The sequence below is a fragment of the Dinoponera quadriceps genome, unplaced genomic scaffold, assembly GCF_001313825.1.
Source record: "Dinoponera quadriceps isolate SergipeBrazil2010 unplaced genomic scaffold, ASM131382v1 scaffold1658, whole genome shotgun sequence".
In the NCBI taxonomy this organism is placed as follows: Eukaryota; Metazoa; Arthropoda; class Insecta; order Hymenoptera; family Formicidae; genus Dinoponera; species Dinoponera quadriceps.
In genome coordinates, this window is record NW_014555920.1 from 654,194 (window position 1) to 677,451 (window position 23,258).

General features: G+C 47.9%; 1 protein-coding gene across 5 annotated transcripts in view; it reads right to left on the reverse strand.

Moving 5' to 3' along the window:
- LOC106745736 (eukaryotic translation initiation factor 4 gamma 3-like) overlaps window positions 1–22,367 on the reverse strand; it is a 48,123-nt gene extending 25,756 nt beyond the window's left edge. For 2 of the 5 annotated variants that reach the window (XM_014621607.1, XM_014621606.1), the window contains exons 1-2: window positions 6,893–6,908; window positions 5,137–5,547 (exon numbers count right to left, since the gene is read on the reverse strand). In XM_014621607.1, the coding sequence (XP_014477093.1) occupies window positions 5,137–5,547; window position 6,893 (412 nt within the window). In that variant the 5' untranslated portion in view covers window positions 6,894–6,908. Of the gene's footprint in view, window positions 1–5,136; window positions 5,548–6,892; window positions 6,909–18,536; window positions 18,915–22,077 lie in introns of those variants that run through there. The other 3 variants (XM_014621609.1, XM_014621608.1, XM_014621610.1) reach the window with 2 other exon arrangements.
- Window positions 22,368–23,258: the final 891 nt, after the last annotated feature.

Genomic DNA, 23,258 nt, shown 5'->3' on the forward strand with positions numbered 1-23,258 from the left:
CGTGAATCACGTTATCACTCCTCGATCTTCCGTTCACAAAGACGGCTTCTCCGTCGCGACTCGTCCGGCATAGGGAAGAGAGACGCGGAATATTCTCTTCCGCCTCGGCGAAAAATCGGGACGAACAACGGTAGGGAGAGAGAGATAGAGAGACGGCAGGACGAAAGAGCGAGATGGCAGGTGAGAGAACACGGAACGAGTGGACAGACACGCGCTCACAGATTCGTAGAAAAATATGGATCGCTTCTTACTGCGTGGTGTGTCTCGTTACAGACACCGAGTTGCACCTCGAGCTGTTCCCGTAAGTTCCGCGATTCCTCGAAGACTCTCCACAGAGGTGTCGTTACGGCCGAACAACGTAAGCGTGACAGTGAGTCTCGAACGTGAGTGAACGCACCGATGAACCGACCTCGCGGGCGGCCATCTTCGCACATGTGGGCAGGGGCCGGGGCACAGTCCCGCCATCTGTCCTCGCCATTGATTCGCGACGGTACAGGAGCGACACCTCGATGACGAGCGCCACTCACCCACAAGCTGCTTGTTCAATCAACATTTTTCGTGCGTCTTTACGAAACGAGGCTGCTAAATTAAACGCGCGGACGGCATCTCGACGCGACGCTTTAGCGCTCGGAGGGAGAGGGGAAGAGCATTCCTTTCGCGCATATTCCAAATTTCGCGCATTGCGAAGATCCTCCTCTTCGTCTCGCTGGTTCTTATTACTAGTCTTTACCGCTCAGGAGCAGTTTTCCCAAGGTTCGCTGGAGAGGAAGAGGGCGAATGGAAAACCAGTGCCGTTCGGGAAAAATTTAGCGTCTTACCCCTTCTCACCGTTAACAGACTCGTGCAAGGAACCGATGCGACCGGTAAAGGATCAGGCAGCCGTGCCAACGAAAACGATCTCAGCACGTCAGCCTTGCCCGACCACGAAGAACTCGCGATCGAACAGGAAGAGAGAATGGCCTAGAGAACGCGATCCAGAATGCAGCGGGCCGCGCCTGGCCTCGTACGTCATTTCCGGTGGAGAATGACGTATGCAGCTCTAATACCCCACCCACTCCATCGGATCTCCGATTCTCTCTCTCTCTCTCTCTCAGCGCGGGACGGTATCGCGCGCGCGGTACGGCGCGGTGCAGTGCGGCACGGCGCAACCTCGACGTACGTGATTCCGAATCGACTTTGATCCCGTGCGTACTTAATGAACGCGTTAAGTGCGCCGAGCCGTGCAAAGCGCTACGGCACTGCACACAAGGGCCCTGAGCGAGGGAGAGAGTGAGAAAGGTTAGGTTGAGGCTGGGAGGGGGTTACGTTAGGTTGCGCTGGGTTTAAGTTAACCTCACCGTCAGCACGAGCCACGTGGCGCGCAGCACTAGATATATTATCCAAGGGAACGAGAGATTGTCATAGAAACGTTATCCGTCGTAACAATAATTCGACACGGAATCGACGAACAGGTTCACTTAGCCTCCCTCAGCCCCCTCCTTTGCCCTGTTCTTAACGTTCCCCGTCCCGTCTCGCTCAACCATCATCGATTTCCGTGAACGCGATAAATGACGTCACGGGTAATTGACATATTACGTGATAAAGAGTGATTTTGTAGAAATTGTCGAGTGGTTGAAACGAAAGTTTGATCAGACGTAAATAGTTTTATCGGAGGATGAGCTCACTCTCGTGATAATTCCGTTGCTTCGGTTCGTCGTTCTTAGCTGCACTTTCTGCACTTCGGTTCTCCTCAGCCTCCCCCCCCCCCCCCCNTATTCCATCTTAGATAGAGGAAGTGCAACAAAAAAGGCGGCTAAAACGAACGGACCTTGCGTCTTCATCTCGTCTGAGCAACATTAATAAGAGGTAAAATCGTCGCGATCGCTCACGTGGTTAATTATATTTCACGGTCGATATCGATTATTTATTTTTCTTGTATGACACTTCCTCAATAAGCTTCTTATAATTTCTAATAAATATCAAAAGATATTTTTGCCAAAAAAACATAAAGAAAACTAATCTTAAGTCAAGAATAGATATTCTCATACGTAAGTAGAAATATTTATAATATTCTTAAAGGGTTTTTAGTCTCGATTTCGATTGAATTTGTATTGACGCAAGTATTACTTGCACTCAATTCAAGACTAAAAATCTTTTAAGAAGATTATAACATTCTTACTTATATATAAGAATATTCGTCATTGATTTAAAACGATTTTTTTTCTCTATGTATTTATATAGCGACTCCAATAGCTCCGAGAATATCTCGGAATAATTGCACAAACACGCTTATATGAATTGTATTTCTGTGAATATTTACTCGTATATATATTTTTTTTTCTTTGTTATTGCGCATATCACGAAAAAGCGACTATTCGTAGCGGAAGAATACGAGACATCGAAGGCAACATTTCGAGTTGTAATATTTTTCCGGTCTAAAGCTTATCTCGCAAGACATCCGATAAACATCATCCCGACGAGACGCGAGGAGATGCGACGGCTACGAGAGATGGAACGGGACGTATCGCGCGAAGGGAAAGGATCGAACGTACCTTCGCGGCGGCACAAGGTGGAAGGCGTTTTATCGATTGACCTATATCGTGAATTGTCTAAAGCGCCGTCCAGGGGCGCTAAGAACTAACCCAAATAGCAAAGCTGCTCGATACATCGATATCCGAATTACGGGGGAAAAAATGCGCAACACTGTTCCAATGCTCGGAGAGTTTCAAGTAAGCTTCAACGCGCATCCTGGGGGCCCCACATCGGCCGAAATCTCCGTTCTACATGGATTACCGAAGCAACGGTCATCCGGCGAAATGAACACTCGACTGCGCACGGGTTGCCGCGGAAACCCGCGAAGTGGCTGCGAAAGAGAGCGAGCGACGGATCTCAGGAAACGCGATCTCGAACGAATCTAAAAGCTTCGTCCGTATGCACATCGATGCACCCGCTTTGCAGAATACAAGCTAAAACGTGAGCGATTCCGCAGGCTCGAGTAAGCGATTTAGATCGATATTCAAGCGTCATATATGTCATCGTTTTAACATGACGGCGACATTGTGCTTATCCTCGTGGATGAAGAAGAGAGAGAGAGAGTAAGGAGAAGAGAGGAGAGGAGTCAGGAGGAGAGATGCGGACGCGACTCGAGCCCGCTCGAACCCGTGCGTCCGCAAATAGACACAAACGATTCGACTCCTGACAGATAGGTCACCGGGTCAGATTAACTACCCCCAGTGCGCTCGAAAATAACGTCGCTTCGCATCATTCCGCACCGTGTGATTGCGCACACTCACACACGCACGCACGCACGCACATTACATTCGGTGTCGGCGCGCGCGACACGCTGCGAGAACGATAAAAGTTCAATGATCGACGACGAAGACAACGACGATGACGAGAACGGCTCTCTCGGAATTACGTTAGCGCAGGTCGTACCCCGAATACGTACGTCAAGGACAACCCCCTGCGAGACGAAACGTCGAGGAGGAAGGGCGGACGGGCACGAGAGGGAAGCAGAAGCGAAAATGAATGGTGTACTTCCACCGATCACGAGAGTCTTCATGTCAGTGATGGAGCGCAAAAGCTAGCGCAACGTCTCTCGCGCGAGTCCGATTATCATCGCGCGGATTTAACAGCATGCAAAAATTGCCACGCGCGCGCTCTCCTCTTCGCTATACATCATCGACACGAGCGTGACGCGGCGTGCCGCGACGAAACTGTCAGTAACGTTGCGATAAAGAAAACGATTCAAGATCTGCGTTACCTGATGCGGTAAACATGTCGGAGGAAAAAATGTTGGCGCAAAAAGTTCACGAGGTACTTCCGAAGAACAACTCAGCGTGTCTTATTATGCGATGCTACGCGTAGTAGACCGTCCAAGACGTTATCATTGACATCCCTGTCCACGTGGATCGGACATTAAAAACGTATTTAACTGGTCTAAAAATGCCTGTTACTATTTGTTATTGTCTAAAGGACCGAAGAGGAAGGAAGGGGAAAAGAAATCATCGATGTTAATTCGCGTCGTTGAAATTCCACCGTTCGACTTGTTCGTGTCCGGTTGGAAGTTTTGGGCGAGTCAACAGTAGACGAAGTGTCGTTAAACAGACTTTTTTCCTTGTGCAGAAAAAAAATGTTGTAGTAAAAATTACCACAAAATTTTATAATTCCGGACCATACCCCGGAATTATGACTGAAATTATTATATGCAATTTTTAATAATGTATACACATGAAATATATTGTTAAAGTTAAGAATACACATTATAATTTCAATCATAATTCTGGCATTACAAAATTTGTATTATTTGTAATTTTTACTGTAATATTTTGTATGTGAAACATTACTTGCTTTCTTTCTTTCTAAAATGTAGCTGTCACTAATTTTACATTCGATCATTCGTCAGCATGAGACGACACAAGTTGAACATCACTAGTAAATTTTTTATTAGCAGAATTATCTTTCGACGTGCGATGTGTCTCAAGCGTGACGTCATTTTGCCGGAGAGATTCCGACTATAAATTATTCAAATGATACGCTCCGAGCAACATTATCGGAGATTCACAACAGACTGAATATCAAATAATGATTAGCAGTATCTGATATTGTGGTATTGACGGCATGTACCGTTAATTTACGTAACAGACGTAATTAATTACACCTAACACGAGTCTCACACACACACACACACACACGAAGAGCCCAATATGGAAGTCAATGAAACAAAATCAGAAATGTATGATGCATGTAGCTTTTCGGAAATCACGTTTATTTATCGGACCTTCGTTCGTTTGATCTTTAATGAAGTTTCTCGGAAATGATGGCAAATCAGCACGACAGTCAACATGTTAAGATTGATAAATACCGACTCTCTTACTGACTTTCAGTCAGCTGTTTGGCGCATATCCAGCGGCCTGTTACCGTCAAACCGTGCATATTACTACTCCTTAAATAATTAGATTACCGACATACGGCCAACAGATCAACGTCGTTCGAATCGATAATTCAATCTATCGAAGTGTCGTTCATAGAAGAGCATTCGACGGAGGGGCGAATGCCCCTAGCTAGAATTCGCAATTCGACGAATTTCCGCTCGGCAACGACGAGGATGACGCTCTCTGCGTGCCAGAGGACGTTATCGCGCTCTTTTCTACTTACTGGCATTGGCGGTGATTACTCGGAACTGAGGCTGCAATTGCTGATGTTGCGTTTGCGCTTGTTGTTGTTGCTGATGATGTTGGATCTGGTTGAGATTGAGCGCCAACGGGTGATGCGGACCGCCCGGCGATGGCAGCGGGGGCTGCTGCTGCTGGTGGTGCACCGGATGATGCACGCTGTGATGATTGTGTCCTGGTTGCGCATTCGGAGGGTGCGTAGCCGCTATGTGATGGTGTTGGTGGTGATGACTTGTGTTACACTGAGACAATATGGAATGCCCGACGCCGATGGGTCCTACCCCGACGGCGACACCCACTGGGCTATCTTTCGAGACGCCATATCTCGCCATTCTTGACGGTGGATTGGACCCGTTGTTGTTGTAGGTTTTGCGATATTTCGACTGATGGCTCACTGACGGGGGAGAAATTTCGTCGGTAGACGGTTAGAGATCGATTCGAGAACGCTTCCTCGAGGTGTACACACCTTGCGAGTCAGTGTATGTTTTGCTTTAATGCGGCAAGACGAGTCTGCGATTCGCGTCGCGCGAATCGTGAATCTAAACTGTTACACTCATTTACTTCATTCTCTTTATATTTTCCTCGCCCTCTCGACTCCTGGGGCTGTATATCTCGATCGGCGCGAATCAGGGCGGACGTGCGTGTGTGTGTGAACTGTTACTTTATACATATATATGTATATATATGTATCTCTTTCTTTTCGTGAAACCGAGAAGAGAGCGGAGAAGAGGCGTGTATGCGTTCGAGCTCGCTTTTTTTTTTTTTTTTATATGTTACGACGTTGGTTATGACCAACGCACCTTTGCGATCCGTCAACTTATCAATCGACAATGACGCGCCATTTCAATGCATCCGATGAATCCGCCAGTCTCACGAAAGGAATAGCGAGCACACGTGGTTGCGCCCAATCGACATTTTCACCGAGGTCACGGGAGTTACGTATCAAGAGCGCCCCCGGATCGTCGCACGTCTCAACGTCGTGGAAGAGGCAAAGAGGCGTCTTCACGATGATGTTACACAGCGGGCCGACTGGCGAGAAAACTCACGGTCGCGTGTACTCACTTGGCCGTGTATACACTCGCGGTGTAGGCGTCGGGAGCAGACTAGCCGTGGCGTACACGGACCGACTATCGCGGCTCGTCCGTGCCAAAATCGATATTTAAGGCTCGACCGGCGTCTCTCTCTCTTTCGTGTCGCCCACTCCCGCTGTTATGGGAAACCCGTTGTACACACGAAGCACACGCGACTTGATTTTCCGAGAGGGTAGCACGACGCGCACGAGGCCGGGCACATCTGCCGTGTATATGCAAAAGCGTATACACAATTTTTAGTCGTCGCCTTGCCCCGCGAGATCGGACTCTCTCGCGGCGGAGCTACTGTGTCTCGCGTACGACGCGACGATCGGAAGCATTCGGTCGCGCGCCGAAAAGTACCGAGCGCGCCAACTGTCGTAAGAGTGTGTATATTATCCGCGTTTCGCGCGAGTGTGCCTAAATAAATTAATCGGAAAGAAAAAGAAATTGGAAACCAACGCGCGGACGCGAGATACGGGTCGACCGCACGGGGAGGGGAAGCGGGAAAACACGGCCAGGGAATATGACGGGCCGAGAGAAGTCCGAGCGTGCGAAGGCGAAAACGTCGACGAAGCACAAACACTGCTCTCTCACACGCGATATACTCGCAGGTATATACTCGTTCCACCGCACACGACGAGAGAGACCGGGGTTGCTTATACGTACTTGTGTTGAGTTGATTCACCACTGCTGTGCGAGTCGGAAACTAAGTGTATTGCTATACGATATCGAAACTGAGAGTATCTCCCAACTGATTCTTCCACCGGCATCGATCTCGGTGCGATAAAAGTCGTCCCAGTGACGAGAACACTGTGAATTTCTAAGCGTCCCTTCGGAAAGGGACGCGCCGAAGGACTGACCGAAGGAGCCAGTCCTCCTGTGCAACCTACGAATCACGAAGCGCGACGTTAACGCCCTCGGCCGGCGCCGCCGTGCAACCGAGGACGCCCAGGCACGTACACCTAACCCCGAAACTCCCTCCGAGCGCGCTTGACAGTGTTGTGATCTCGTGGCTGGAATTTCGCGAAACAACCAATTTCGACCTTGGCTCGTTTCTTCCGATCTCTCATCTTCGAGCCTCACTCTTTTCACCACCTGATTCAATACGGGCTTTGCATGTGTCTCAACACACCTTACACGCTGACAAAGTGGGGAATGCGGGGTGGATTTCACCCTCCCCTCCGCTCTCTCCCAGTCGTCCACCTAAAAACGTTCCCTCTTCTTTTCTCTCGTTCTGCGTCCGTAAAGTTATCTTTTATTATTGTATTCAAAACGTTAAAATATGACGAAAACTTTCGTATTCTATTTATATTCGGTGTCTCTACGCATGTCATCAAAGTGATCTCAAAATGACGAAATGCTTCCACATTGTTATACCAAGACGGAAAATACCACACCTTCTCCGAGCTTGCATACAGCTGAAAAAGTATATTATCTCGAATTAACTAATTATTCGTGTTAATACGCAATACACACAGCACGCACTTGTTATTATCTCTACGGTATATACATAGTTTATAGAAGTTTTTCGTAGAATTTTACGCACTAAACTATATTCGCATCATCGCCACCAGAAAACGGAATGAGTTGACTGAATTCCCCTCGTTAATGCACGTTTTCCGACCGATGTATCATTTAATATCGAACGAGATATTTTAGTCGAGTCTGAACGATCGGTGTGGTCTCAATGAATGGGAAATTTTACATTAAATTTTATCTTTACCCATAGAAAAGTATAAAAGCGCGAAATAAGACCATCGACAATGTTGAAATATCGCTTTGACGATACATCACAAGCGATCTCAAAGCAGCAGTTTTACAAAAAGAAAAAATGCCGTTTATTGTCGTCGCTGGCTCGTCTCAATAACGGTTAATGTTAATATCTCGATGAAAATTGCGGAGCGCATTATTTTATCGGTCCGTTTCCTGCTGACGAGCATGTAACGAACAACGTGAAGACCCAGCTTTATTCGTCGAAAGAAATGTAGACCGAATCGCACGGAAATTGCGACAGGCAAAAGCGCAATAACGTCCTTGCACTTGTTCGAAGATACCGTCGTATCTCAGGCACGTAGCGTCATATAAATAATAAATCGCCATTTATGCGGGCTTTAAGGAGAGAATCGTCGAGCGCCGACGGCATCATTGTCCATGTGCGCGCAATGGACAATGGTGATTAGCGGTACGCAGGCGCGGGGATGTCGCGCTCTCGCAGCCCTTGATCGCGTGAATATGCGGCACCTATAGTATCCTCTACACCCTACAAAGATCCGTGTATACCTTCGTTGCACGGGAAACGTCGTATTCGGGGAGAAATCACGGGTTCGAATGATGAACGACGCTTCTCGTTCGATCTGAATCCACGCGGAAATGCGAGCACCTGTCAGCCAAATATATCGCGTCGAAAGTTGAGGGGCTCTTATCGAAGCAAAGAATCACGGCAATTTGTACGATCGACGAAGTTGCGTTTTCCTCGCCGGTCGTTTCAATCATAAGATTCAATTACTCACTCACGGTGGCGAGAATATTTCGCGCCGATACTCTCCATTGTGAGTGAATACATTTAAATGACGCGTTATTAATTAGAATCAAGTTTCCTGCGGCTGTGTGGTATGTTCTATTTTGCGCAATAAAAATAACCCTTCTAATATCAAGCATACGTGAGCAGACAAGAGGTAAAACAAAAACCACTATATTCTAGTTAAAGAAATAAATTAATGGGAAAAAATGGGAAGAGATAAATTTTCGAGGGGGGAAGAAAAGAAAAGGTATGTTGGTCACGAAAATGTAACGTGTTCATATTTCGGTTGTTATAAAAAAATATACGATTTGCAGAATCGTTCCTGGCGTGACAACCAGAAAGGTTCTCTGTCATCTTTGTACAATCTATCCACAACGATTAATCGTCGGACAAATTGCAACACCAAAATTCGGAAAAGTGCAACACCTCGACTCGATGTATCCCACTTTAACGAGCGTAATCGTCATCGCTATTTATCAACGGGAGACACACGAGGACGAGGAAGCTGTGATTCTTTCTTACTGTGTTCGTAGCCGCGAGATGCGGTAACGAGAAAGTGCAAGTACAGGTGTACAGAGCCGGCGGAGCACCGCGATTCACGAGGATGTAACGAGCGCGAATAATACGTGGGCGCGGAAGACGAAGATGGTGGAGCGGTGAGAAACAAAGAGAGAGAGAGAGAGAGAGAGATTGCGCCGTGTTCGGGGCCGCGCCGAGAGAGGAACGAAGGAGAGTAGATTCGCGAATCGCGCGCGTGGTGTATAGGTTGGGTGGTAACCCAGTTTCGCCAGTGCACCAGGCCAAGCTGCAGCACCGCCGTGGAACCGATCGATACCTATATGCACCCGGCGCTGCCCACAGCCTAGATTCACCACCACTAGTCTAGGATAGAGGCGCGAGAAGGGGATCGCATGACCCGCGTGACCTACATCTCGGCGGGGAGGAGAACGACATGATAAAAAGTCACGTTGATCGCCTCGAATTCGCGTTGATCGCCTCTCGTCGGCTCGCGCTCGTCATCGTCGTCGTTATCGTAATCTTGCGTTGAAAAAAGATCGCGTCGTCGAGTTCGAAAGAGTCGAAAATCTTTCGAGTTTTATGACTCGTTTACGAATCTAAGTCAAACGATCCTTCACGACGGAGAGGAAATGAAGAAAGGGCTTAAAAATTGTGCATGACAGGCTGTAAAAAAGTGAAGCGAGGCTGTAGAAAGTGAACTGAGATGTGAACTGATAGGTCCGAAATCAATTGAGTCGCAGACTTCGAAAGATACCTTGAGAGAAAGAACGATAGGGAAAGGCATAATACCAAGAAAAAGTGACCGGAGGGAAAAAGGATCATTAGAGGAAAGACGGTAGGTAGAGTTATTGCTTTAGGCAACCTTCGATTGTCCCGACTCGAAGGTTTCGGCCAGGCCAGACACAAAGTTCAAAGTCCTCGTCGCGCCACGCGAGGACTCGCCGACTCGGGCCGACTGAGTCATAACCAAGATTTTCGCCCCGGAGATCCAGGGTTTCGCCGAGACATCGTTGCTACTATATATTATCGTGTCGATGAACGCGCAACGAGCCGACCGAAGGTATCGTGAAGATTGATTAGTTTACGGAAGTGAAAGCTCTCCGTCGAAGAAAAAACTCTGCGATCCGCAGCAACCGAGAGACAAGAGAGGAAAGGAGAATGAGAAGAAAGAGACACGACACCAGCATACACGTCGCGGTTGGCCATAAAAATCCTTTTTCCAGGGGTCTTTGAGCCACCGAGCCGTTGACCTTGGGAAGGTAGCATGGAAACCTCGTGATGCCGAGAGCTGTAGTAGCACGATCTCTTCTCTTTCCCACTTTCGCTCCCTCTCTCGTTGCTGTGTGGGCGTTCGGTGGGTTAGCAGCCTGCGTAAAGGTGGGAGAGAGGATGAACGACGGCGGCGGCAGAGAGAGAGAGAGAGAGAGAGAGAAACAGGAGGGTACTCCGCGCCGACAAACGTCTGGATGGAGACGGAGAGTCTACGCGAAGGGAGGGTCGATATTTACCGGCCTGCTGCCTCCGCCCCCTTGCCGCACACGGCCAACGACCCCTGCCACCCTCGCGTACGTATGTACGCTCGTTGCGGACGTTCGTAGGCCTCTCTCCCTCTCTCTTTCTTTCTATCTCTTTCTCGCCCGCCACCCTTGCCGACGTCGCGCAACCCGCGTTACTGCGCCCTGTAACCCTGAAACAACCCTGAGCGTCCAACCGCCGATAACGACACCGTGGTCATGAATCAATCTCGGCGAATATCCGCGTCGATACGGTAAGATATGGTCCATATTAATAATTGTCATTTAAAACTCAAAGTGAGATGTTCTGTCTTAAATTCAGAGTTCGATGTTTTTGTCAGTCGAATCTCAGAATTACAGATATAATATTGCCAGATGTACCATATGATTCAACCGAAAACCTCAGGTGTAATCCTGAGTTAAAATCCGAGTACCTCACATGTTTCAAGCTGCCACTATTAACCCTTTGCACTCCAGCCTAGTAATGCATAGAGGCTATTAGTTCCAAGTACATACCTATGATGTAGAAGAAAAATAGAGTCGTTTCAATAAAACAAAATTTTTATTTCTTAGCTATTTTATAACAAAACATATTCTAACTTATATTATAAAAGAAAAACATAAATTTTAGGACTTAAAATTTCTTAAAGTGCCGAGGCAGCAAAACAACCATGTCGCCGCTACGGCGACAGCGGAGTGCAAAGGGTTAATATAGACCATGAGACTTCTCCCTCATCTTTTTCACGATGCATCGAACGTAGGTTACCTACCGTTGTTCTCGCATTCAGGGTGACCGTCGTGGGTCGGGGGAGGGGATTAAATGGGCTCGTTGATGACTACCTGGGACACGGTCGGCAGGTTCGCGGCCCGGAGAAATTTGACAGGTATGTGGAAAGCGCGCGTATCTCGCGCTCCTACGTCGCGAGATAAGAAACTAGCCTGCCGTGCTGCGCGGAAGCTCCGTCGGTAAGCGAGACCGCGCGAGTCGCTCCGATAAGCGGATACAGGAGGGTGCCCCGCGTGAATCGCGATCTTAATTTTCACGACGGATCCTCGGACTAGATTGAGGTGAAATCTCCACATTTAACGAGAGCGTCGAGGCCGCAGCGAGACGCACGGCTGCCGGGTTGTGTCCCATTTTGCGGGAATTCGAACTTAACGATTGACGATTAATCAGCGCGTAATTGTGCAAGAGATTTAAATCCGATTTATCATACAGCGCGACCGGAGGCTCTAGATTAACAGACGCTCTCTCTTCGGAGCGGAATCCGCACACGTAACACGTCGCTGAGTGGATTCGCGCGTGATGCGTGTGCTCAGCGGATCGCAACGCGCGTCTACGCGGAACGAAGTCGAAACGGAAGTAGCGAGCCTATTCGCCGATCTGATAACATCCGCCTCTCTGTCGGCGCGCGTGCCCGTCGGCCACGTGGTGGTGGTGGCTCGCAAAAATATATTACGTCCGACACGAAGATGCATCGCGGGATGCGCTCGTGCTCAATTATTACTTCTTCCTTATCGCTGCATTGACTTTAACGATGCTACCGAAGCCACAGAGCTGAATGACCGCATATTTCTAACTGTATTCGCGTTACCTGGCTAAGCCATTCTTGAAATTGTCTATTGACAATTCCGGTGAAAATTTTCCCGGAAACCGGAACATTTGCAGCTTCTTTTCGAGATATCAAAGAGTACTATTATAGTTATGAAAACAGTTCCATTAATGTGAATGTAACGGGGTGGATGCTCCTGCATTTTTTAAAAAGAAATCGGGAATTTCATCAGAAATAGCGAAACGCTTCATAATAACGTTTCTCCTTGTAATTCAGGTATTAAACGGCCCGAATGGAAAGTTTTGCGTAGGCCGCAGCGGTGAGCGCCCACGATAAGAATATATTAAAAGACACTTGTTCACATTTTAAAAAATGCGATATGTAAATAATGGAATAGGAGAAGATACATACGTGAGCGATACTTGTAACAACGTCGCTGTTCCTCTATTGCCTTGCATTCCCAATATTAACTGAACATTAAGGTAGTTGCAGCATGCATTTTTTTAAGAATTAGTTGAATCTTGCACTACATATAGATTTAAATATGACCTAATTATTAGCGCAATTAGAAAACGACTGATCATTCGGAGGCTGAGATATTTGTATAAATGATATGATACTGAAAATGATATTTTTCATATACGTGTTCATCGAGGTAAATGAATTTATTCTGAACTTCTATTTTTAATCTCTTCTAAACCATATTTAGGATTTTAATGAAAAACTACCGTGATATTAATCTAGAGACATTTATATCAGAATTTCAGAATTATTGACCATTATACATTAAAAACATAAATATAAGGTATACATTTACAATTTATAGCAATTACTCGCGATATATGTATATATACACATATTTAAATATTTATATATCACTTTCTATTATATGTATACTCCTATTAGTTCAATTAACGTTTGAATAAAGCATTAATAAAAAAGAAATAACATCTCCATGTTTGCAATCATTGTATATATTTCCCTTCATTTTGCCCAAAATTAACATTTATTACACAGATAGTTAAATAAAGTTATAGGAAAGTATTTTTTTTTTTTTTTTAGTAAATAATAAACTTATATAGAGACCCATTAATATCGCCACTGGAAATCCGGCACCCTGCGATACAACTACCTTAAATCGCCATTGTCGGAAATACTCAAACTTGGGAGTGTGCGAAACACCCAGCATTAGTTGAAAGGCATTATATTGATAGCTTCTGTAATTGCTATTGAGCAGCCGCTTTGGAACGCAGCCCTGACCTGACCTGATCTGACCCGATCTCACCGGCGTAGAGCGTCGCCACTGTTGACCACGTGTGCACGTCCCGAATGGCCACACGCACAATGCACACACCAGGGTTCGCAGTATCGGCATGCGAGAGATGCCTAATCGTAATATTCGAGAGAAAGTAGTCCCGAGACTTCGCGGGGAAACAAAACCGCTTTCCAGACCGATCGATCCGATTGTGAAAATCAGTGACGGGAGCCGTCACCAGCGTCGCGCGATTTCCCGTCAAGTTCGACGTGACGCGTCAAAAATGCTGAGTGTGAACATTTGATATACATGAGATTTTAATTAATAATATTTCTTAGGCCCGTTTTACGCGTCTCGCCGATGAGAATACTCGAACAGAATAGTTTCGATTTGCGCGCAATTCGTAATAAGTCTTGCGAGCGTCACGATCTTTCAAATAACTCGAAATTCTGCAAACGTTTGAGTTCTCAGATCCGTGAAAAAATTTCGAGAGATCCACGAGCTTTCGCGAAATTGTTTATCACGTATATACGTAAGATAACGATTAGCGAGGCGCGAGTTACGCCTATCAACGCGCAAGACGCCAGTGGGATTTAATGTTGCCGTAATAACTCGTGTAGATACGGCAAAATTGAAAAATTATCTAGTCGCGTGTTATAAAAGTGCGCTTTCTACCAGGAACTGTTTAGAAGCTGGTTCACCGGAATGGCTGGTGTGCCAGCTCGCACACGTGCTAAATGTCACAATGTTAGAACGTGCAACTCTTAACCGCGCACAGCAGTCGGCACGTTGTGCGCGCGAAATTATTTTATACTAAATATTCTCTTGCTGCAAGACTCGCTCGGTATTCAAACCGTTACATAATAAGCTAGCTAATAGCAGCCGAACGCGAGCGTGTTGGTGCGTAATTTTGACAAATTTCTTTGGAGAGGATACAGTTGATCGCGAGTGTAATGCAACTTTCTCGCCGAATTTTTCGACCTGATTCCGTCCCCGCCGTTTCACCGTCGATCTTCTTTCCCCGTGAATTTGTCGTCCCAGAAGAAATTTGCCAAATCTATACACTAATATCCGCGTTCGGCTGCTATAGGGTCCATTTATCACAAAAATTACTTTATTACGTACAACTAAACTCGACGCAATCTACCTACCATATTATTGATTGCCGTAAATTGATGAGGTTGCTGAAAATGCCAACCGTTAGTTAGAATTTTTACACGTTTTGAGATGTCACTCCTAGAAATTTTGGGAATACTATCTTGCTCCCGAAAGAAATATTATTAATTAAAATCTCATGTATACAAAAAAAAAAAAAACAAACAAACTGTACAAATAACTGTAGTTATCCGTGTGAAAACAAATAACTTTCTCGTAATACGGATTGATGGTGTCAGTTACGGGCACCCGAGAATTCCATAAGTTAGGTGTAAAAATACCTGACAGCACTTTTTCTACCGACAGCACTAATACCGACTTGTCGACTATCGTGCAGATAATCGGACAAAACATTATAACAATGATAAAAAGCACGCTATATTAGAGATGAAAGGCAAAAAGTATCGAGCCCGAAGATGAACGGCGCGTGTGATCGAATAATTCGGCGATAATCCAACAGCCGAGCGTGTTGTAGTTGCAACCGTAAAACAGTCATCAGCCGGTCAGAGAGAAGAGAACGAGGAGGCGAAGCGCGAGGCGAGTGAAGTACGGTTAGTTTCTCCCCGGATGTTCGGTGGCCTCTTTCTCGAGCGAGCGGCCTTGCCAGGAATGCGCATTTTCTGCCGGTTCTCCGTCTCCTCCGGCTTCGATTCGAATCTATATGCGCGCGGACTTGCAGCGGACGGTGACCACCTTTCACCCATCGCGTCGTTCCAGGAGGAGAGAGAGACGATCCTCATTATTCGCGACGTACGAGTAAGTAACTCGGAGCCGATCGCGTTACGTCATCGGCCGCCGCACTTCGTGCGGCATGAGCCGCGAGAAATAAATTACCGCGCTACCTGAGTCGGCCGAAGGACCGCATGTCGTTTGTAATGTTGTCCTGAGCGAGGAACTCGAGCCGGCCAGACATATTTTTAAGCGATACTTTAAGACATGCTGTAAGACTTAATCGCCTCTTTGGAATGTACGACGTAGCGACAGTAGAATGGTACGGTACAGTTGCGAACGTTTGTTGCGAGATATGTTCGATATTACTAGTAATATTGAAGTAGAAAGTACTTTCCAATAATTTTCCCGAGTGTTTTCCAGTGCGTCTGCACGTAAGCTTTACGGATCGCATGTCTCCTCGAAGGAAAGCAGAGTTACGAGACACGCGTTACAGCAATTATATAACGTCGCGTAAACGGATAATAACATGGCGGGATTTGTACCTGCATAAACTCGTTTAGCCAGTAGGACGGACAAGCCGGCTCCACCTACTCAAGACGGCCGAGTTCTTCTAACGCTATTGTTATCCGTTTCCGTTATAATACCGTCACCGTTAAGCGCGTTATAGCGCAAACGGCTGTTTGAAGTGTACGTGACAGAGCGAGTTCCCCGGTTGGGAATTTCAGAGAAAAAGAAAAGTGCCATTATGGTAAAACGATTTAACTCGTTTTCCTTCGCCACAGTGAAAGGCTGACCGAAATTTTATTCGAACAATAGAGCTGAAAAGGCTTCTATCATTTTTTTAAAGCACTGCTGTTTTCTACACAGAAAAAAATGCTAGATTCGAATAAATAATTGTTACTGCGCTAGTAAGGAGCCTTTTGTTAAAGAGTATTAAAGTAATTATTTACTTGAATCTAGTACTTTCTTTTTCTGTGTAGAGAATGGCTGCGCTCAGTAGAGAAAGCAGCTTTGCAACTGTTGTAAAATTCGTGAATCTGATGGGTGTATACTCTTAGATTCAATCAAGATTAAAAGCACACACCAATCAGATTCACGAATTTTACAACAGTTGTAAAGCTGCTTTCTCTACTGAGCGCAGCCAATGCAAACTCAAAACGGATAAGAGATAAGATGATAACAAACGTCTTTTCGTCTTGTACATGGAACGCAAAAATCGCCAGAATAATCGGACGACTTTCACCTATTCTCACATTCGTCAAGTTGAAAAATGTTACAATTTCTTTTTCCCTACGTAGTGAATCGACACGAATTTTAATCGGCGACGTGTATTACGCTACCTCGTAAAAAATCCGTGTCGTATCTCGTTCATCGAACGTGGCTGGGAGAATTTGATAATGCTAACACACGTAGTGCTAACACTGGATGATCGAAAGAAAAAAATCGAGGAATTTAAGGATGTGTAATATGGTCGCAAAAGATAAAAAACGGGAATATTTGATCACAGTAAAAAAAATTCTGCACTTATGTTAAAATCGGTTTTTGTTAAAGTATATTGAAATATGTTAAACTTAACAGAAAATTTTTTACAGTGATCAGTCTAAAAAAAGGAACTTTCGAACATAATCGACTGAAAACTTCGATGCATGACAGATTTAAACAGAATTTGGGATACCAGTTTTGTCTTCATCGATTTCTCTCTCTCTCTCTCTCTCTTCTCTCTCTCTTTGTTCGAGCCATCCTGATTAAAAACTAGCGCCTCGCAATGAGCACAGAGCGCGTAGTCTAATCCCAAACCTGAAACTACAGAGCTTAGATACTGCTGCCGTGTTCACGGTTTGATTGGCTGTCGCGCGAATTATGCAACTCCATTCGCGATGCCCTTTACAATGAGTTCGTTACTCAACGAGACGTGACTCGACGAGACCTTGACGATCTCGGTAGACGCTTCGCTCAGCGCGCGTGCGAGCCGTCGTCGTCTCTTCCGCGCGAAACGAACATAGAGCGTTTGCGGTTCGCGTTTTCAACGAACACGCATGCTGTCCGCGAGCCATTCGAGCGCGAACTTTCATTATCCTATCGATGAAAACGGCGGAGATATTACTTATTATCAGCGACGTGATGCAAGGTGAGAGAGAGAAAAAAAAAAGGAGATAAGCTCTCGGGTACGCGCGGACGTATTAGAAAACATCGCCGTGTCCGCATATCTTGATATACTCTCATTATTTGGATTCCGAGAAAACCGCTCCAGATATTTAATCGCGCGGCTACTTCCACTTATCGGGTCGCAAACTCTGCGGATTCGCCGATCCGTTACAGCGAAGTGTTACGTGAGTAAAATACCGCGGTAAATCGAGCGATCCTCGATGTAAACAAAAAATAAGTTAATGTTGATTTGATCCGAGGAAAACGTGCCGACCGGGCCTGATACAGCCGAAAAATGATAAACAAATTAACGGATTTACTTGACCCGAAGAAAAAAAGCCACAAAAGAGGCGAGATGTTTACACGTCCGCGTGAAGTTTCGAAAGTAACGGACTTCGTCGGTCCGTCGACGAGCTGAACGACGGGAATGACGATGCGAGACACGTGTTTATCGCTGTCTGCGTTGTGAAACGAGCGTGTCTCGGCTTGAAATATTGGCCATTTAGAAAATATCGGACAGGTCGGCGACGGCGAGAGAGAGAGAGAGAGAGAGCAGGGCTGTACGTCACGTGGCGCGACGGCCAGTCGTCGTCGTCGTCACCTGGCGAGCCGCTGCTGATGACGACGCTGCGCGCGGTGCGACGTGACGCGACATCTTCCGAAAGTCTCGGCAAACGTCAAATCGCATAATAAACCTCATCGGCTAATAACGCGTCGATAAAACGTCGCGTGGCGAACACCTTGAATCCCAAGGATTTCCCCCGGACGTTCCCGGAGATACGAGCGACTCCCGGCGCGCGTAAAATACGAAATGCACACGCAATCGGAGCGCGTAAAACGCACGAAGGACAGGGCGAGAGAGAGAGAAAGAGAGAGAAAATGAGCGCGTGGCACTGACGATGACACGTACGGAGGGAGGAAAATCGGCGTTGCGCATCATCGTCGAAAACGTCGCGACATACGCTGATGGACTTACCTATCGCCGTGGACATTTCCGCCGTGTTTGCTGTTCGACGCGTCGACGCCGTCGGCTCGTGCTGACTCGGTTGACCGTTAACGACGACAGTACGTGGCCGTGACAGTCGGGCACATTTTTCTTCCCTTTTTTTTTTAGCGGTGCGACTGCTTATCGGCGGTACCGTCCAACCCTGCGTCGGCACGCGGTGACATACGTGATCGCATGAGCTTTGGCTGCGCGCTCGTACGTAAACGTATCTCTCGCCCCCCTGTGATACGTGTCGCGGCGGCCACGCGCGATGACGACCGTGCGAACTGTCGACGCGCGTATCGACGTTGACTTGACGTTATAGATTGATGACGGGTGGCTCTCGTCGTGTCGCGCCACGCGAAAAGAACGCTCTTCGCGGAAATTATATAACCTCCACGTAGAGCGAAACGGAGGCGGCGGCGCGGCAAGGCGATCTCTCCTCTTTCTGTGTCTCTCTCTCTCTCTCTCTCTTTCTCTCCCTCTCTTTCTCTCGTCGAGTTCTCAAAAGAGCGACGCTTTCAGGCGGGTTAGTAGCGTCCAGAAACAGAGCCGACAACCGGACGGTACCGGCGCTACTTAGCGTCGCCGCTCGTCAGGGTGCCAAAACATCAGCGACGGTCGTTCCTTTGACAAGACGCGTGTGTGCAGCACGGAACCGAGGAACGACGGATCGAGTCTCTTTTCCTTGTTTTGCTTTCTTACGACGCACTCGCGACCAGACACTCGCTACGAGAGACGTGGCACGCGTTGCTTCAGCACCATATGGTCTTGCGGCAGGCGTGACGCGAAGGTGGTTCGCGCGGATTACGAGAGACCGACGTCGAGCGAGCGAGCGAGCGATCGAGCGCGCGCGCCAGCGTGTCCCTGAGAGAGAGGGACCTCTCGTCGTGATAGTCGGTACCAGTTAAGCGAACGTCAGCACGAAAAGCTCGCGGGGTACCACCTCCCGGGGGCAACAGCGACGTTGACACTGTCACGGTGCAAACCTGTCGCGCACGGACGTTCCTTCGGCGAAGCCGCGACACGGCCGCGAAATTATTCGCGATCCTCGATTCGCGGTTTCACCAGGTTTCGCTGAGCAAGACAAACGGGTGTACCCCCCGCGCGGCTGATTGCCACATGTACCAGCCGAAGTAGCCGCTCGGTCGGCTTCGTGCGACTTCGGTCCCGTTTAGCCGTGTCGCCGTCTTTCTCGCGTCCTATTCTTTCGACGCCCCTCTCCGCCCCGCTTGTGCACCTTGCCGCTAATTTATCGTCGGCTCTCTTTGCCATAGTGCGCGTGAGGAAAGAAACACCCTTCTTCTCGTCTCCTCTTCCCGAACCTCTTAACCGCGCGCGCGTTGCAATTTGATTTCGCGCGTGCGCGTGTCTCTGTCTCTCGTCTGTCAGTTGTTTGTTTATGCTCGTTGTTTGTTTTTTTTTTTGCACGTGTGCGTCGCTTCTCTGCCAACGTCGATGTGAAAAATCGAACTCTGGTCGGAAAACTACAGTCGTAATTTTTTTTATAGAATACGAGGCGCGCACACCTCACTATCTCCGATAATCCTCGAAATTTCGCGAGCCGGGAAAAAAGCGATTGATTAATTAATTAATTAATTAATTAATCTCTCTCTCTCTCTCTCTCGATGCGCGCCTGCATCACCAGCACATCCTTTCGCACGGTCTACATATTCGCGCTCCCTGTTTCCCGGGACCGGGCATCGGCGGCAGCTGCAGCAAGTGGTCGTTGCCGGTTACCGTCCTCGAGACGGTCGCGACGCAGGAAGCTCTCTTTCTGCCTCCCACCTTCGCTTTTAATAGCCGCGATTCAACAGTTTGCCGCACGTCGTGCCGGCCAATCGTCACCACCTCTCCTCTCCTCCTCTTCACGCATGTTTATTACCCGTTCGCTTGCCGCTCGTTTCGCTCGCGGTGAAAAGTCGCGTCCTTGTTCGCGACAGCCGCCGAATGAGGAAAAGGAAGAGAAAACAAGACGGGACTTTCCACATTGGTGCGTCGCCGCTAATGCGAATAACCGTATTTTGGAATCTCCAGGAAGGAGGGGGTGGGAGGAAGGGAGAGAGAAAGAAAATGTAAGGACGGACAACTACATCGATATTCGTTGCTAATGCGAAGAATGACCTAACGAACGACAAATGCGAGCGTTCGCCTCGACAAATATTAGACATGCCGTAGATTCATGAGCGGCGAATGCCCGATGTTGCATATCAGCCGTAGAGAGGCTAAGACGAAAGTGAAAGCATACGTTCCAGCCCAATGTTCGGTCGAATCTTCGATAACATGATTTAATACGCTAAATCGCTCTCGACGAACCCCTGAAATCGGTATCCTTCCGCGTGCTTTCAGTGAGAATAACATTTCTTATACATGACACATAGGTATGTTATATGTGTATACATGTGTAAATATATGTGTGATGTTTTGAGGACTAAGCTCTCTCATTTAGCCAAAACGAGCGAAATAAATTCCCCGTTTCTGCTAACGCGCAGATCGATATATCCCGGTATTTTATTCTTGATATTTCCGAAGCAATATACGTGTTCTGATACTGCTAATTATTTAGATAACAGGTAGCAGTTTATGAAGAGGTAGGTAGATAAATGTATATCTGGACACAGATCATTAGACGCAGATAAGGGAGAAAGGGGAGAGGCGGAGGAGGGATTGGTAAGGTCTAACAAAAATTATCATCGGTCCATGTGTACCGCAGAGAGCGACGTTTTAACGAGATTACGGAAGCCGCACGAAAAGAGCATTGCCGCCGTTCTACTTGCACGGCCGACTTGTCGAACTTGGTATAGCCAGGTGTCGCGGAAACATACAGTTTCTCTTTCGCGAGTAGCTACGTATCGGCCGAGCTGCCACGAGGAGACGAAGGAGGAAGTAGTGGCGGGTTCACGCGGGGACGAAAATGCGAAAGCGTATTCACGCTAACGGCACGCACACCGAGCACGGACGGATATTTCCATCGCGTTCTCAGATTTCCGAGATCGGATGGCGCGTCGACGCGTCGAGTAAACAATCGAGCGGCCGAAGGTTGTCGGACGTGAAAAGAAAAGGAAAAAGGTGACAAGAGAGGAGGGGGGAGAGAGAAACACACACAGTACACGGTGAGGAAGGACATCGTTTCCCCGTTCTCTCGCGGCACACACAGCCACATGGCGTGGTGGTCGTCCTAACCTCAAATAACACTTTTCCTCCAGAGTGCATGCGCATCGGATATACATACATCGTACAATGATAATTCGCCCAGGACCGCGCTACGAGTGGATACGTGCCACACACACATACGCAAACTCGTACGGTCCTCGGGATAATTATACGTGCCCGTGTGCTAATGACACTTGCTCCGATGAAAATTCATCTCGGAGAAAATATGTGACGAGGGAGAGGGGAGAGGGTAAAATTCACGGGTAAAACTCCATGAGCAACGGAGGCGAGAAGAATGCGATGCGCACGAAACTCCCTCCCTCCCCTCCCCCCCTTCGTGCGGGTCTCACTGGATGAATGGAATTAAAAGCGAACTTACCGGCATGGAATCTAGGCGTGTTCGTCGTTACCACCGAACTGTAACTCTGAGCGGGATGCGGCACGACAGGCTGGTTGACGTTGAGGATCAATTGATGCTGATGTTGCGACGGGTTGTGATGAGCCTGCTGCTGTTGGTGTTGCTGCTGCTGGGAATGATGCTGATGGTGGTGGGACAGGTGGTGGTGCTTCCCTTTCGTCGGCATGCTCATCGCCGGCATGAACCTCCCTTCTGCGAGCTGGCTTGCTTCGAAGCTTGCTGCCTTATGCGGCTCGACGAGGACCTCATAGGTACGCTATTTTCTCACGTGTTCACAGCCCACGATGGTTAATGTACTATCGTCGATAGCCGTGGTGCAGTGTGGCGTGAGAAAAAGGAGTCCGTGTGACGAAAATCAGTGGGCGAGATCGATCCTCAGCGCCGTCGCTCACCGTATCGTGATACGCGAGATTTGTAGAAACGATCGAGGCAGTGTTCCTCCTTCGGTGCGCCTCGCACGGACCTGATCGTTGGCACGCAACGCCTATGTACGCGCGCGCGCGCGCGCGCACTCACTCGCAAAGATTCATGTACACGAGGTTACACGCGATCTCCCCGCGACGCCTTGTGTGTATATTTCTTTCTCGTGGATTCGTCGCTTCCGCCTTTGTCCGTCTGTCGATCGCGAAAACGATGCGTATCTTCGCACGAGGATCCGCGTGGTATCTCTTATACGTAGAACGTTTCTGTGGTCGTTGTTGGCGAACGCGCCTGTCGCGCGCGACCCGATGACGATGTTCTCGGCCACGCGAAAGAAAGAAGGAGCGAGAGAAACGGCGACGCGGACACGCACGTTCAGGGACGAGTCCGGAGCACGTTGTCGTCGCTGTCTTCCTCCTCGTGGTCGTCGCTCGCTCGTTCGCTTGCTCGAACGAACGCACGTACGTTTCGCACGTATACGCACGCAGCAGGCAAACACGCGCGTTTCGCCACCACGTTCTAGGTCCGCTCTCTCAGTGAGACGATGCGACAACGACGTGAGGTTACGATGCGAAAATCTCGGCTGTCTAGTTATCGCGCTATCGCATTCGAGAGTACGCGTTCGCGTCTCGCACGTACTCGGTCGCTCGCTTTTACCGTCGTTATTCGCGATACCTGTAGGGAGTAGGAATTCCAGGATTGCGTGCCCGTCGTCGATAGGT